This window comes from Notamacropus eugenii, chromosome 1 (genome assembly GCF_028372415.1).
Source record: "Notamacropus eugenii isolate mMacEug1 chromosome 1, mMacEug1.pri_v2, whole genome shotgun sequence".
NCBI lineage: Eukaryota > Metazoa > Chordata > Mammalia > Diprotodontia > Macropodidae > Notamacropus > Notamacropus eugenii.
This window is the reverse complement of record NC_092872.1, coordinates 350,996,478-351,012,292: the sequence shown is the minus strand read 5'-3', so window position 1 is coordinate 351,012,292 and position 15,815 is coordinate 350,996,478. Positions and strand designations below refer to the sequence as shown.

General features: G+C 34.2%; 1 protein-coding gene across 1 annotated transcript in view; it reads left to right on the top strand.

The window, feature by feature from the left end:
• RCOR1 (REST corepressor 1) overlaps positions 1–15,815 on the top strand; it is a 137,486-nt gene that overhangs the window by 66,592 nt on the left and 55,079 nt on the right. Inside the window, exon 3 of the mRNA XM_072630162.1 lies at positions 9,843–9,926. Within this exon, the coding sequence (XP_072486263.1) occupies positions 9,843–9,926 (84 nt within the window). The remainder of the gene's footprint in view (positions 1–9,842; positions 9,927–15,815) is intronic.

Below are 15,815 nucleotides of genomic sequence, written 5' to 3'. Positions count from 1 at the left end.
TTACTGAGGAAGAAAAATCTTTGTAACAAGTGTCTCTGATAAAAGTCTGGTATTCAAGATGTAAAAAATGGATTCAGATTTATGAGACTAAAAGGCATTCTCAAATCAATAAATGACTGAAGAATATTAAGGTAATTTTTGAGAAGTCTAAATTACTAGCAATCATGAATAATTAGAAATGCAAATTAAAGCAACACATATAAGAGTGGTGAAGATGAGAAAAGAGAAAATGGCATGTTGGAGGGGTTTAGGGTAACAGGTATATGTATTAACATATTCTTCATGAAAATGTGAATTGACCCAGCAATTCTGGAAAGAAATTTTGAACCATACCTAGAAAGGTAACAAACTATATGAATTCGTAAAATATACCATTACTAGACCTATGCTCAAAAGAAATAGAAGGAAGAATATTTGTAGCAACATTTTTTCTTGTGATAGTCAAAAACTGGGAACCAAATTCCACAGTCTTTTTATTGGGAAATGGTTAAACAGATTTTGGTATATTAATGTAAAAGAATATTGTTGAACTATGAGAAATGATACAATGGACAATCTGAGAGAAAACTGGGAAGACCTCTAAAATTGATGCAGAATGAAAAGAGCAGAACTACCAGGACAGTTTATAGAATGATAACATTACAGAGAAAAGCAACTCTCAAGGACTTTAGAACCCTGATCAACACAGTGAGTGCAAAAGAATGAAGATGAAACATTCCATTCATTTCCTGAACTTAAAATGCAGAGTGAGACATATATTTTTGGACATGAAATATGGAAATTTGTTTATCTGGATTGTATGGATGTGTTTTGAAGGATTTTTTAAAATTAACTTAGTGTAAGGGACTGATTAATAAAAATGCTTAAAGAATAAAATAAAATAGATTTAAAGAAAAAAAAGCTGTAAGAGAAATTCCAAGAGCTACCATTGGACAATGTCAGATATTAGGTTCTGTTTCTGGAGAAGGTCTTTTAACTTTCTGTTTTCTTCAGAATTAGCATATGACTTTGTGAACTGAAATTATTCTCTCTGATTAATCAAAATGGAGGAAACACATAAGCAGCCATCAACTATGGTGTTTCCAAAGTGGTAAATTTGTAAATTAATTTGTTTGGAAAACTATGATTTATAAGTTCAGTTCTAGTCTATTCCTGACCAGTAAATCTAGTTCAGCATTAACTGTGTATTTTACAGGCCTTCACATAAAGACAGAAGGGAACTTTTGGACAATGTACTCCAATTCCCTTGTTTTACACCAGAAAAAACCTGAAACTCAAAGGGATTTTCATGGCTTCATATAGTCAGTTTGTAAAGAATAGAGAACTTGATTTCAAAACTCTAAGGTCTTCTAATTTCAAATCCAGTGCTCATTGTACTTTTTTTAATTCATCTTTGAATCTCTTCCTTTTCTCTGTTCATTTCTCATATTGACACTAACTTAACTAATCTATTCTAAGAATATTCTTCATGACAGTGCTTCTATTCATCTCTGAGATATGGTACATTTTATATGTCAAATCCAGTCACCTTATTTTTACAAATGAGAAATTGAGGTTCCAAGAGGTTAGTGATTCATCCAGGGTTGCACAGCTAGCCATGTGTCTGAGACAAGATTCAAACCCTGGTCTTCTTAACTCCAAGTCTACTGGACTTTTTAAAATTTACATTGTTGAAGTGTATATTGTTTTCTTTTTTAGCCTACTTTGCAGTAATTCATGCAAATCTTCCCATGTTTCTCCTAATTCCACCCTATTTTTTCTACCTCCTTTTTGTGTCTTTTGCCCTTATCTGTGCCCTTTCTGCTGCTAGGCATTCCTTCTATAGTTTCCTTACTATGACACTTTCTTCTCCTGTAGCTTTTCCAGACCTTTTTCATTCCTGCTCAAAGCTCCCATTGCTCCTATTCCCCTCTCCCTCTCCAATGAGGAACTCTTGTGTTTCACAGAAAAAAAAATGTGGCCGTTTTCCATGAACTCACTTTTTTCTCCTTCCTTATCGCATATCACTCAAATGCTTTCCATTCATTATCCTTTTAATCTTCTTTTTCTTCAGTGCATCTAAAATGCCCTCTTTTGTTGTCCTTGTGTTCATCACATTCTGGACATTATTTTTCTGAAAACTGTTCTTACAGGTCTGTGCCATGCTTTTTATTAATCCTCTATTCCTTAACTAAGCTTCCATCTTTTATATCTTTTAAAAAATCTTGATTGGTCAGTGGGTTCCTTGTAATTCCTTTATAGTCATTTTATATATCTTCTTCTTTTCTTTGGTATTATTTCTCTTTGTGTATTAAATATTTCATTCTTGAAAACTTCCACTCCCTCTTGAGCTAACATCCCCTGAGTTTTTTGGGCCATGTAATCCAATTGTTCCATTGTCTGAACTCTTTGAAATTAACTATCCCCAAATATAGGATTCATGCCAGCCTATTATTGCCTTTCTTTTCCTTGTCACTTCTCTCCCCAAGGTTCCTATCATTTCTGATTCAGCAACAAGTTCTTCCTTGGTGAAAATTAGTTCTGTGATAGCATTTTCTCCTTGTTGCTTCTTCTGCTTCTTGGATTTTGATTCCTGTATATTATTTGATGCATCTATTGCTATTCCCATTTTATAGCTGCTAATCTCTGTAGTACGTAGCTTGGTAGATGTACTATCTTTTTTCCTATCTTCCCCCTGATGTGTTTTATTTTTTACATTAATCATTTCTGGAAATTCACATGCCTCAACAAGCCATCCTCATAACAAAAGCAGTTAAATAAAACTAACGCTGTGACTACATCTGGTAGCATATATACAACATCCACGAATAATCTTCTACCTCTAAAGGGGACTATTTTTTCATGTCTTGTCTGGAGCAGGCTTAGTCATTACAAAATTCTCATCAGTGAGTTACATTGTATTATTTTTGTTTGTTATTGTAATTATTTCAGTTCTGCTTACTTAACTTTATATTAGTTATACAAATCTTTCCATATTTTTCTTGAATTCCTCATTCATTCTTTCTCATGGCACAATAATATTCCATTACATTCATAGAATAAATTTAGAACTAGAAGAGACCTTAGAAGTTCAGTTTCATAATTTTACAGGTGGAAGAACTGAGGACAAGGGAGAGCTAAGTGTGATTCATATACCATAATTTATTCACCTTCCCCCAGTTGGTGTGTACCCATTTTTTCCTAGTTTTTTTTGTTACCACTAAGACAGATCAATATAAATTTTTATCTACTTTTGTTAGATGCAGTCAATCTTTTGTCAAAAGTCCTATCATTACTCTGTTTTAAGCCATAACCAAGAAATCCAACATTCTTTGGATTATACCCTCTATTCCAAAGAAACAGGCCCAGAATTTAAGGTATCTTGCCTAAGGTCTCACAAGCAAAAGAATAGTAGAGATGGGTTTAAAGTTCAGATCTGATGCTTTCTTGTGTTCTTCTCTGTTCATTTGTTTCATGTTTAAATGGATCTTTCTGAATCAGAAGCCAGTGTATAGTTTCTTTGTCAAATAAGCGGGGTTGGACTAGATAATCTGTATCAAGTTTTAAAGCCTCTTTCAACTGTAACATTCTTTGTTTCTGTGATTGAGGTAATGTAGCTTTTTTCAGATGGTTAGCTTACTGCTACTGTTTACCCTGACCTGACCCGTACTATGTAAAATCCTTGCGGTCTTTCTGAGCATGGATATGTCCTGTAAAAGGATCCTTTCAACCAATGCTGAAGACTTGTCAGGGATATGTAGAAAGCATCATTGGTCAGGTATAGATTGAATTGAATTTAATATGAATTTGCCTCTGATGTCCCTTCAACTCTGAAATTCTGTGATTTAGTGTCCTAATGCTGTTTGATTGATACCTGGAGTTAACTGTCTCTATGGTTGTTCACCTAATGTCATTCTGTGAAGGCAATTAGTGAGAAAACATGCTTGCATTGCCATGTCCGTAGGGAGATACAATTTATGTTGGCTCTCTATTAATAGCTATTTCTGCCCTTTTTATAATAGCAAACTCTTTAACATAGCACCACACATTATATGTCAACATGTAGCTTTATTTTTAGGGTTATTTATTTGTTTATTTTAGGTTTTTTTTTTTAAGGAACTTGGGCAAGAAACCAACATTTGAGCCATATCCTGTTATATTTTGCTTTCATAATTTTTTGTAATCTTTAAGTAAATTGCTACAGTTTTCAAATGAATTTCTACAAATAGGGAAGCTCAAAGTTTCCCAACAAAAATTAAGAACAGATTTCACACACACACACACACACAGCATTTTAAAATGATGTTTTCCTGAAAGCGATAATATGCTCATTTAAGTAATACAACTACTTTATGTTGGTTTTGAGAGTATCTTTATTATAACTGGTCTTCAGGATATATTTATTATGTTGTGCTCATAAAGTAGTCAATAAACACTGCCACTTAACCCTGTTTGCCTCAGTTTCCTCATCTGTAAAACGTACTGAAGAAGGAAATGTCAAATCACTCCAGAATCTTTGCCAAGAAAATCCCAAATGGGGTCACGAAGAGTCAGTCACAGCTGAAACAAGAAGGCATTACTATCTGGGGGGCACTATGCTCCCCATAAAAAAGATAAAAATACAGAGAAGGAAACAATCCTACCCTGAGGGGCTTATCTTCTAATTCCATAAAACTTCATCCTGACTTTTCTTACAGCAGCAGAATTTTACTGGATTAGGAGTCAAGAAGCCTGGTTTCTGGTCCTGGATCTTACCTTGATCTTGCAGTGAGTTCTTCATATGATGTCTACTTCCATCACTTTCACCATCCTTTGTGTATTCTTTTCAGGCATCCTAATTATGAGAAATCATAAGGATCCTAATAACTGCTGAAATAAATTTCTAAGTTTCTTTGGACACATATGCTTCTTTTTCAAAATTCCCACTCAGAAATGTTTTTTAAAAAGTTTCTCCCCCAGGATTATATTCAGTTTTGTAAGAAACTATCTCTGGTTGCAAGCCTAATTCTTTTGCCTATTGGAATATTGTATTCCAAGATCTCCTCTTTTATAGTTATAGCTATCAGGTCTTGTGTAATCATGAATATAATTACTTGGTACTTGAATTGTTTCTTTCTAGGTACTTTGCAGTATTTTCTCTTTGGTGTATGTGTTCTGGATTTTAGATATGCTATTCTTGAATCTTTCTCTTTTGGGATTCCCTTCTGTAGATAATTGCTGTTTTCTTTCTCTCTTTAATGTACCTTCTGGTTCTAATAGATCTGAGCATTTGTCATATATGATTTTTTGAAATATTGTGTCTGGCTCCCCGCCCCATCATAGTTTTCAGGGAGTGTAGTGTTTCTAAATTATTTCTTCTTCCTTGACCTGTTTTCTAGGTCTGTTGCTTTTTATATTGATTTTCTTCTATTTTTTTCATTCTTCTGGTTTTGTTCTCTTATTTCTTGCTTTCTCATGGAGTTGTTGATTTCTATTTGGCCTAGTTTTCAGGGAGGCTATTAATTGGTAAAGTTTATCACTTTCTCTTTAAAGTTACTCATCTTTCCTCCAAAGCTTTTATTTCCCTTTGTGTTTCAATTCCTTGTTTCATTTCTTCCAGTTATTCTTATAGTCCTTGTAGAAAATCTCTTTTTTTTTTTCCTTTGAGTTTCTGCTTGCAGTTGTTATGTAGTTACTCTTTACTTTTAAGGGAATTTCCTGGATTTGCAATTCTTTTTGTTACTGGTCAGTGTTTTCTTTGATTTATTCAGCTCTCTAGTTTTAGCTTCTGACTTGGGGGTTTATATCATATTTTTTATATATAGGTTTCTTCCTCCTGCTGACCTTTTACATCAGATGATCAGCCATGCTTACCCTTATCCTTGGTCCTTTAGGTTCTTGTACCTCTCAGGGTTAGGCACCCTCTTGATCTCTGTGATTCGTATGGTTACATCTTTAGGGTCCTTACTGGTGTTTTAGGACCCTCAGTTGCTCAGGATAGAGTGTCAGTAAGTTTTTATTAAGAAGTCTACTATGTGTTAATCACTGTGCTAACCTTTGGAGCCCCTAATTTTTTTTTCTTTATATCTATGTGATTGTAGTTTGTGATGAAGCAAAAAGAATACTTGATTTGTAAACAGGGGTGATGAGCTGGCTATGATCTCTTAAGGTCCCTTTTATAATCCCTATAATCCTATAATTATTAAGAATTTTTTCTTTGTGTTGAGTTGAAATCTACTTCCTTGTAACTTCTACAACCATTTATCCTAATTATACCCTTTGGAGTCACACAGAACAAACCTGGTCACTCTTCCCAGTCTTTCTGATAAAAGGACTGCTATTGTAACACCTTCTGGGAAGCTCCTCCAGGGTGTACTCATATTTGCGGGCTAGTCTTAACTTCAGACTCTAGCAGTCAACCTATGGGTTCTGTTACTGTTGTTCACAAACCCCTAGTTTGTACTTCCAATTAACAATCACCTAGTAGATTCAGCCCTTATCAGGGACACATACTCAAATAGCATAGGAAAAAGAGTACTATAAAACATTACCTCCAGAAATGTAGGGTATATTCTCCCACACATACATACTTACAGTGTCCATGGAAATAGTGAAATCAAACTCAGAAGCACAGTGGAAGTGGGATATGTCATGGCTACACATGTGACAACTCACAATTTTTGGTGCTACAGGCCCTGGAAGTCTCCTGTCTCCTTGCAGAGATCTGCTTCCTTCTTTGCTCCCCCAAGCTGGTTTCCAAGAGTTCTCTCCACAGTTTCCTAAAGCTGCTTACTCTTTTAGATGACTTTCTCTTGTTTGTATCTCCCATGTGTGTCTCTACTCCCTGATAAAGTATTTCATTTTGGTCCAGCAGCAGCCTTTCTAAGCCACATGGCCAATATCAGGGAAGGAGGAGAAAGAAAATCTTTACCCCCTCCCCCCATAGGTGCCTCAGGCCTTAGCGATTTAAAGCCCCCAGAACTGATTTTATTTTCTCAGCCAGTTGTTTTGTTCCCTTCTTGATTCAGTGAAGTGTTGACACCTGGCAGAGGGATCTGGGCAAAGCTGTGTCTTTCCTGTCAGTCCAACACCTCATTAATATGTTGTGATTTCATTCTGTGTCTTCTATGACTACATCAACTGAGATGGGAAAGGAAATACCTTTCTTTACACTATCATAGCTTCAGGTTAAAGGCTTCCAATTCTCTGTATGTTTTGGTGTAAAGTACACTGGATTTGTAATCAGGGGATCTGGGTTATAATCTTAACTGTTACTTAATTATTATGACAGTCTTTTAATGTTCTTGAGAGTCTCAGTTTCATAATTTGTAAGATAGGGTAATACCTGAATGACCTGTCTCACAGAGCTATTGTGAAAATCAAATGAGATAATGAATATAAAGTGGATAAACTAGTGCTGTCACTTGTATTTTTTAACTATTATTGACATGGTTTTGAATTTGACCCTTAAAGTTGTTAAATCTGTAGTTATATTTTATTTCTGTATTGGAAAGTTGTATTTTAGGCATTGTTGATAATTCCCTGTTTATATTTGCCTTGCTTTAAGAAACCTAACATAAAAAAATCAATTCCAGCTTTTGCTTTACAAAATTAAGTATCGTATTTTATTATAAAAAGAACTTCCTTAGTCCATTGAAAGTGTTGTTTTAAAGATCCTTAACACATTTATAAGGACAAAAGAAGAGAAAAGTAAAACTAAACTTCAGGATCCATTGCTAATTGAAGATAACTGAAATGATGACAACACACCATTAGAATTATGATTGTCATTGAAGAAATAAATTTCATAGAATCATAAAATATTAAAATTGAGAGGTACCTCAGGGATAGTTTAGTTCAACTCCTTAGTTTTATCAATGAGAAACCCGAGGTTCAATGAGATAAAAGGATTACCCCATATCACCACAGCACTTTAGTAGCATATATTAGAATATATATAGACTTCTGCTATAACATTTGTTTTGAAAATGTGCATTTATTCCAAAGGTGTGATAAATTAAGGAACAGTTTGAGAGTAATGTGAATGTTTTCGGATTTCATTATCACACTCTAGTGTTTGAGTGTCATAGGGTGGGACATTGTGTGTGTGTGTGTGTGTGTGTGTGTGTCTTTCAGGAAGAAGAGATGCCTCACTCCTCCTAGGGGAAATGTACTGCACTTCTCCTCCACCTAGGATGATGTGAGAGCTATTGGGAAAGTATAGCACTAGGGAGAAAGAGAGGTGGGTCCTTGAGAGGCAGGCACAAAAGGGAAGGGAAGACTTGGGGATCCCCAACATATATACTGCAACACAGAACAAACTGATGATTCACCCCAGCCACCTGCCAAGGTAAAAGCCAGGTGGAGATAGTTGCAATGTAGTGCTTCAGTGGAAATGGGCATAGAACCTGATGCATGCAGGGAGAAGAGTGGTCCCCTCAGCTACTTTACAGAAGACACTCTGTCCAAGGTCTCCATTTTCCAGTCCTATGCTGATCCCACCTATACCCCTCAGGCTGATCCCATTCATGTTCTTCATAGGGCAGAGAATAGTGTTGGTGACTCCAATCCTATGACTGTAGTGTTTTCCCCTGGGAGTGAGTTTTGAGTGTTGTGCTCCTACTTCATTTTCCCCATAAGCCCTGTGGTTTTGATGACTTGATTTTGCATTACAGTGATTTTTACAAACAGATATGTTGTGTTATAGCAGGATTGCCTGTATGGTAATTCTGAGTCTAGTGTTCCATTACCCTATCTGCTTCTTGATTGATTCTCAGTCTCAAAAATGTAAGTGATATACGATTTTATAGAAATCTATTTCATAAATAGCTTAGATATTATTTAAGAAATTAGAGAGTTTTAAAATTAATTTAAACATAGGATTATCATCATTAGACTGTGGTACCCAGTGTATTGTTGGTTACTTAAAGTGCCTTGCTCCTGTTGCCTCATCCTACTTCTCAACCCCTACAATTTAATCTTTCAAGTTCACAAAGTTTATTTTTTTTGCAAGTTAAATGCTGTACTTGAACTTGGTTACTTTTTATCTCAACACTTGTTTTAAAACGTTAACATGTGATGATGGGGATTGGCCTAAATGAATTGTAAGTTTTTTCTTTGACCTTCTCTGAGGGAGAGGAGAGATGATACAGATTAGTGTTTCTGAAATGCTGTTGTTATAGAAAGGTTGCAATTAGTCACATTAAAGTAAACCACCTTTGCCTGCAAAAAGTGGTATTAATAAAGAGTTGGTTAATAAACATTATTTTTTCCCTATGCATGCTTTTTTGTGTATCGTTAGATAGTAGAAAAATTATAACAGTGCCCCGAAGTTCTCTGGGCTAATATACCATTGTCATTGTCAGCAACTTGTCAGTCTGTATGTGCATACTCGGCTATATTCACTCATCTTACCCATGGCTTTTTATTCCTTAACTAATGGTGCAATAAACTGATTAACCATTCAGAGTGTTCTGATTACTATCTTTAAATTTTTTTCTTTAATATACGTACGAAGAGTATAGCTAGATTGTAGGCATAGGTATTCATCTTAGTTTTAGTACCTTTATCCTGAAGGTTCTTATAATTGTAAAACAGTAAGGTTTTTTTCTGGCTTGAAAGAGTGATTTCCTTACCTTTTGTGGTTTTCTTAAGGAAGGATGAGTATAAGAAAGTGATTTTTAAAAGTACACAAGTAGAAGTATTTCATCATTTTAAAAAGCATTTGGTTTGCATATTGATGGATATATTTTCTTTGTCACATGATATCAGACAAGTTTAGGTAAGGATGAGTAATCTTGTCAGAAAAAAACAATGTTTGGTTTGTTTTTTGTATCTGTTAAAACAAAAAATGTATAATTTATTTTTTTTGCTTTTTTTTCAAGCTAAAGTTTCAAGGCGCTCTCAGGAAAGAGAAAATCTTGGTATGCTGGTATGGTCACCTAATCAGAATTTATCAGAGGCAAAATGTAAGTCTTAAAAACAACTTTAATTTTCTACTTCTTTTATTTAATTGTGAAACATATTAGTCCTTTTTCAACTGAAAATGCTTATTTCTATTGCATTTTTCTTTAATTATATGTATGCATATCTAATAAATTCATGTATATGTATGCAGAATTTCTATACTGCTAGGCAGCCAGCCATCAAACAACAGAGGTCTTCAGTGATCTTTTAGACACAAACCTTTGAAAATTTTCCACCATGAGCTTTCATAATCATCCATTTTTTTCAAAGTGCCGTAGTAGCTGACACAAAAATAACATTGCTGAGGCAAGATGAGAGGCTCAGGGAGGGGAGGGAACATTGCAATACAGTAACTAATCCAGCTGGGACTTTAAGGATATTTAAGGTGTCAAAATCTGAAAAACCTTGGAATGTAATAGAAAGAATTACAGTGGCAAATACAAACAGAAAATGAGTTTTCTGTTGCTGAGAATTCACAAACCAGAAAGGCAAGACTAATTACAATGTACTATCTAAAGAATTGTAGTTTATTTGATTTATATATGGTTTTAAAATTGTATTTATGTTCTCAACTATTTTGTTCTTTTCTTCCTCTTTTAGTACTCTAGCTGTTAGTAATTTTTACTGCTTAGTATAACATTTTAGCTTTCCTGGTCTCTTTCTGCCTTCTGCCCTTTCTCCTCCTCTACCTATCCCTAAACACAGGCACACATATAAACCACAATCTAACAATAAAGTTGAATTTCATGTCATTCTCAAAATCTTGTTTTCTTCCAAGTTTAAAAAAAAAAATCTTTTTTCCTTTGAATAATTTTTGAAAAATACAAATCTCTTTTTGTAAAATTAAATTTATTTTTATTACATTTTAAGTCCCAAACTGTTTCTCCCCCCCACCTGCCCAGTAATAGAGAAGGCTACCATTTGCCATAAATAGATAGATAACCATACTGTGCATACTTCTGTTTTATCAGCTTTTTCTCTGGAGGTAGATAACATCTTCCTCAATAGGTCCTTTTCAGTTGATTTGAATATTTATAATACTCAAAATAGTTTAGTTATTCATGGTTATTCTTTGAACAATATTACTGTTACTGTATACAACATTCTCTTGGTTCTGCTTGCTTCATTCTTTATTATTTCATACAAGCCTTTCTAAAATCAACCTTTAATCATTTATTACAGGACAGTAGTATTCCATTGCAGTCATATACAACTTGTTTAACATTTCCCCAATTGATGTGCATCCCTTTAATTTTCAATTCTTTGTCACCAGAAAAGAACTGCTATAAATATTCTTATACATACTGGTTCTTTTCCTTTTTCCTTGATTATCTTGGGAAACAGACCTACTAGTGGAATTTGCTGGCTTAAAGTGTGTGTGTATATATATGTAGATAGATAGTTTTTATAACTCTTTGGACATAATTCCAGATGACTTTTCAGTGTGGCTAGATCAGTTTGCAGTTCCACCATTTTTCCACATTCCCCTCCAACACTTATTTTCTTCTTCTGTCATTTTAACCAGTCTGATAGGTGTGAGATATCTCAAAGTTCTTTTTGATTTGCATTTCTCTGATCAATAATGATTTAGGGCATTTTTTTCATATGACTGTATTTAGCTTTGAAGATACCATTTTTTTTATCCAGAAACTGCCTGCTCTTTGACCATTTATCAGTTGAGGAATGACTCATGTTCTTATAAATTTGATAGTTCTCTATCTGTTTGAGATAGGAAACCTTTATCTGAGAAATTGTCTATAAACATTTTTCTCTCCATTTTCTTTGTTTTGTCTAATGTAATTCTCTAAACCATGAGAAACTGTCTATAAATATTTTTCTCCCCATTTTCTTTGTTTCTTCTAATGTTTAGCTACATTGGTTTTATCTGTACTACCATCTCACCCTCCCAAAATTCTCTAACCCATGATAGGCATAGACCATAGCAAATCATCAAGAGTAGATACGTTGAGAAGATGAAATCTGTATCAGTTTCAGTTTGTTAGTCATATTCTGCTCAGCTTTTTAATCTGTTCTAACCTTTTTAGAGTTCCTTTACCCTCATCATATTTTTTACAAATTTTTGAGAAGCAGGGTGGTGAAGTGTCAGAGCTTTCTCAGATTCGGAAATACCTGGGTTCAAGTCCTCCTTCTGACATATCCTGATAGACTCTTAAGAAAAGTATTTGCTGCGTTGATAGGAGATCTTTTACCAAATATATCCTACATCAATGAAATCACAATATGAACCAAAAAATGAAATATGAATATAATGGTCCTATGGAAATATGGAATTATTTTGGAAAGGGAACTTAAATGTCACCTAATCTAGTTTCCTACCCAATTCCTAGAGTATTTACTAGCAGTTGATTTTGCTTTCACTTGATTACTTTTGTGACAGATGCCTCACTATTTCACAGGATAGCTTATTTCAAGTAGTAGAGAAGAACTTTTTAATAGGGAACTGAAAATTATCTCCTTATAATTTCTACTCATGCACCTAGTTTTTCCCTAGCAGCCCAAAATAGTTCAGCCTCTAGATGATCCCTGGAATTTAAGGTAGCTGAAGACAGCTATCTCCAACTCCTCTAACTATTAATTACATGTTATAGTTCTTCATTTTTTCATCTTCGATCCTTCCTATGTGTGTGTTCCAATTTGTTAGTGTCTTTTCTAAATTGTGATATCCAGAGTAGAATATAATGCTGTTGATATAGTATAACTAAATTGGAGGACAAGAGAATAGTCCCTTTTACATGAACACAATCTCAAAAGAATCAAAATTACAAGTTGTCTAGAGGACAATGGAAAAGACTAAGTTTAAGTTTCAGTATACTTTTGAAAACTTGCTTTTGAAAAGTAATAGAAAAGACTTTATGAAGGTGATGTCTGACTGGAAAAAGAGATTTTGTGAGAGGAAGGAGTAAAAGATCTTATTGTTAGTCGCTTGACTGACAGCCTGAGGACATTGGCATCCAGAAAATTTTACCCAGAAAACTGAATAAGAATTGCACAGGTTAAGAAGGCAAACATCTAAATACCACATTGGACTATTGGGAGATATACAAATGAAACCCATCAACAACCTTGGGATTAACTACTTACTTGATTTAAAATTATTTTAATATAGTAACCCATGAAAGGATATGTAAATAAAATATACCAATGTTACCCAAAGCCAAATTTGAAGAAATAAGAAATAAGCTTTACTTTGATCTGGGTTCTAGTCCCATATTTTCATTGACTTGCTATCTTACCTCCCTGGGCACCAATCTCATTTGTCAAATATGGGAATTTGAACTTTTAAACCCTTCTAGCACTGATACCCTTTGATTTGATGAGTGGGTCTTTGATGTTAGCAAAATTGGAGGGGGTTTTGTGATTCTTACTAATAATAAGTGGACTCAGCACACATAAATTATAGCTCTTTAGAACCAGTATTCTGCAAATGATCCTTTGTATAATACCCACATCAAAATTTGTTATCTGTCTGCTATAAATGCATATTAGAGTACAAACTTTGTATTGAAGGTTGCCGAAAGTTTTTGTGTTAAATACAGTTGACTTTTGAGAGGAAGAAATCAAAACCAATTGCCTTTATCTTGACTGTATTACAATTCGCATTGGTCAAGAGTAATAATAAAAAAGGTGGGAAGGAAGAAAGTTTATCATTACTAGATTGTCAAACTTCTGGGAAAACTAGATAGCAGCCTGGCAGGAATTAGGTTTAGTTAGCCCAGACCTCATACCATATTATTATCAAGAGATGCTATAAATGGATACATGACTTAGATATAAAAAGTCCTATCAAAAGCAAGTTAGAGCATCAAGGAAGAAATTACCTTTTGGAACTATGGGTAATGACTTAACAAGTGATAGACAGGATGGTAGAAGATATAATATACAGTTTTAAATATCTAAATTTAAGAAGTTTTTGTACAAACAAATCTAATAAGGAAGTAACTGGGAAGTAATTTTTATAACAAGTACCTCTGATAAAGGATATATAAGGAATTTTAAGACAACAGCTATTTCTCAATATATAAATAGTCAAGGTATATGAACAGGCAGTTTTCAAAGAAAGAAATCCAAGCTAATAACAATCATATGAAAAAAACACAAATTGACGCAACTTTGAGGTTACACATTCTGTCTGTCAGACTGACAAATATGGCAAAAGAGGAAAAGGAGGCAGGGAAAATAGACCAGTATAATATTGGTGGAGTGGTAGAACTGTGAATTGATTCAGGCATTGTGAAGAGCAATTTGGAACTAAGGTCAGAAAGTTGCCTTGACCCACTAGGCTTGTACCCACAAAAGAATGGAAGAGGAAGAGGATCTAAATGTATAGAAATATTTATAGTAGATCTTTTTTGTGTTAGCCAAAAATTGGAAAATAAGGGGAGATGTCCTCCTATTGGGAAACGAATGGCTAAACAAATCATGATATATGAATGCAATGCAGTATGATTGTGCCATAAGAAAGAAGGAAGTGGACAGTTTCAGAGGAGGACCTTTTAGGAACTGATGCAGAACAAAGTGAACAGAACTAGGAGGACAGTTTATACAATGATAACATGATAGAGAACTAACTCTGAAAGACTTTGAAACTCTGATCAACCCAGTGATAAACCATATGTCCAAAAGAATGCAGATGAAGTATACTACTCACCTCCAGAGAAAGGAAATGTACTTAAATTTAATCAAATTAACAAAGGGATACTTTGCAGAACTTCAGAAAGTAATAACAATTCACTTGGAGAAACAAAAAATCTAGAATATAAAGGGAAATGATGAAAAAAGCTAAGGATGAAGGAAGAGTAGCACTTCCAGACCTCAGAGCATAGTATAAAGCATCAGTCATTAAAACTATTTGACATTGGTTAAAAATTGAGGAAATACACCTTTGGAACAGATTGTTCTCCATGTTCCCTGCTTAAAAAACTCCAAAGACTCCCTTTTGCCTCTAAGGTAAAGTACAAACTCCTCTGTTTTTTAAAGTTCTTCATAGTCTTCATTGCTTCAGGCAATCTTTCTAAGTTCTTCTTTTCAACACTTCGTTACATACAAACTGACCATTCCATAGTCTGACAGCAGAAGGTGTAACCTCAAAATTGCTTCAGTTTGTATTTATCTAATTATTAGTGACTTAAATACTTTTTCATATGATTGTTGTTAGCTTGGATTTCTTTCTTTGAAAACTGCCTGTTCATGTTCTTTGACTATTTATATATTGAGAAATAGCTGTTAAGTCTTAAAATTCCTTATGTATATATTGGGTATAGATCCTTTATCAGAGGTACTTGTTATAAAAATTACTTCCCAGTTACTTCCATATTAGATTTGTTTGTGCAAAAACCTCTTAAATTTAGATATTTAAAACTGTATATTATATCTCCTCATAGAAACTCTGGCTTTCTTCAAGACTCAATTCAAGGGCTTCTTATCCAATAGGAAGCCTTTTTTGATGCCCTTTCTCTTTCATCTGAAAGAGCTTTGCATCTGCTTTGTGTCTTTGTATTGTTGCTGGTACAAGTGGAAAGTGTTCTAAAGTTAGAGTGAGGTGATCTGATATTAGGTTGGCTCTGTCATTTACTGGTATGTCTCTTAAGCAGATTATTTTACCTTAATGATAACTCTGTTTTCTTATCTGCAAAATGAGGGTACTATTTATAATGTACACCTTATAGTTCTATAAGGAAAATACTATAGGAAAGTTGTCAAGTACTGTAGAAATGAATTATCATGTAGTCATAGTAGTATAACTTCCTTGTGACTCTGTATGAGGAAACAGGCCCAGAGATATTAAGTCGCTTCCCCAAAGTCTCACGGTAATTTAGTAGCAGGATTGTTTTTTAAATGTGGCCAATGTGAGAATTTGTTTCTCCTACACT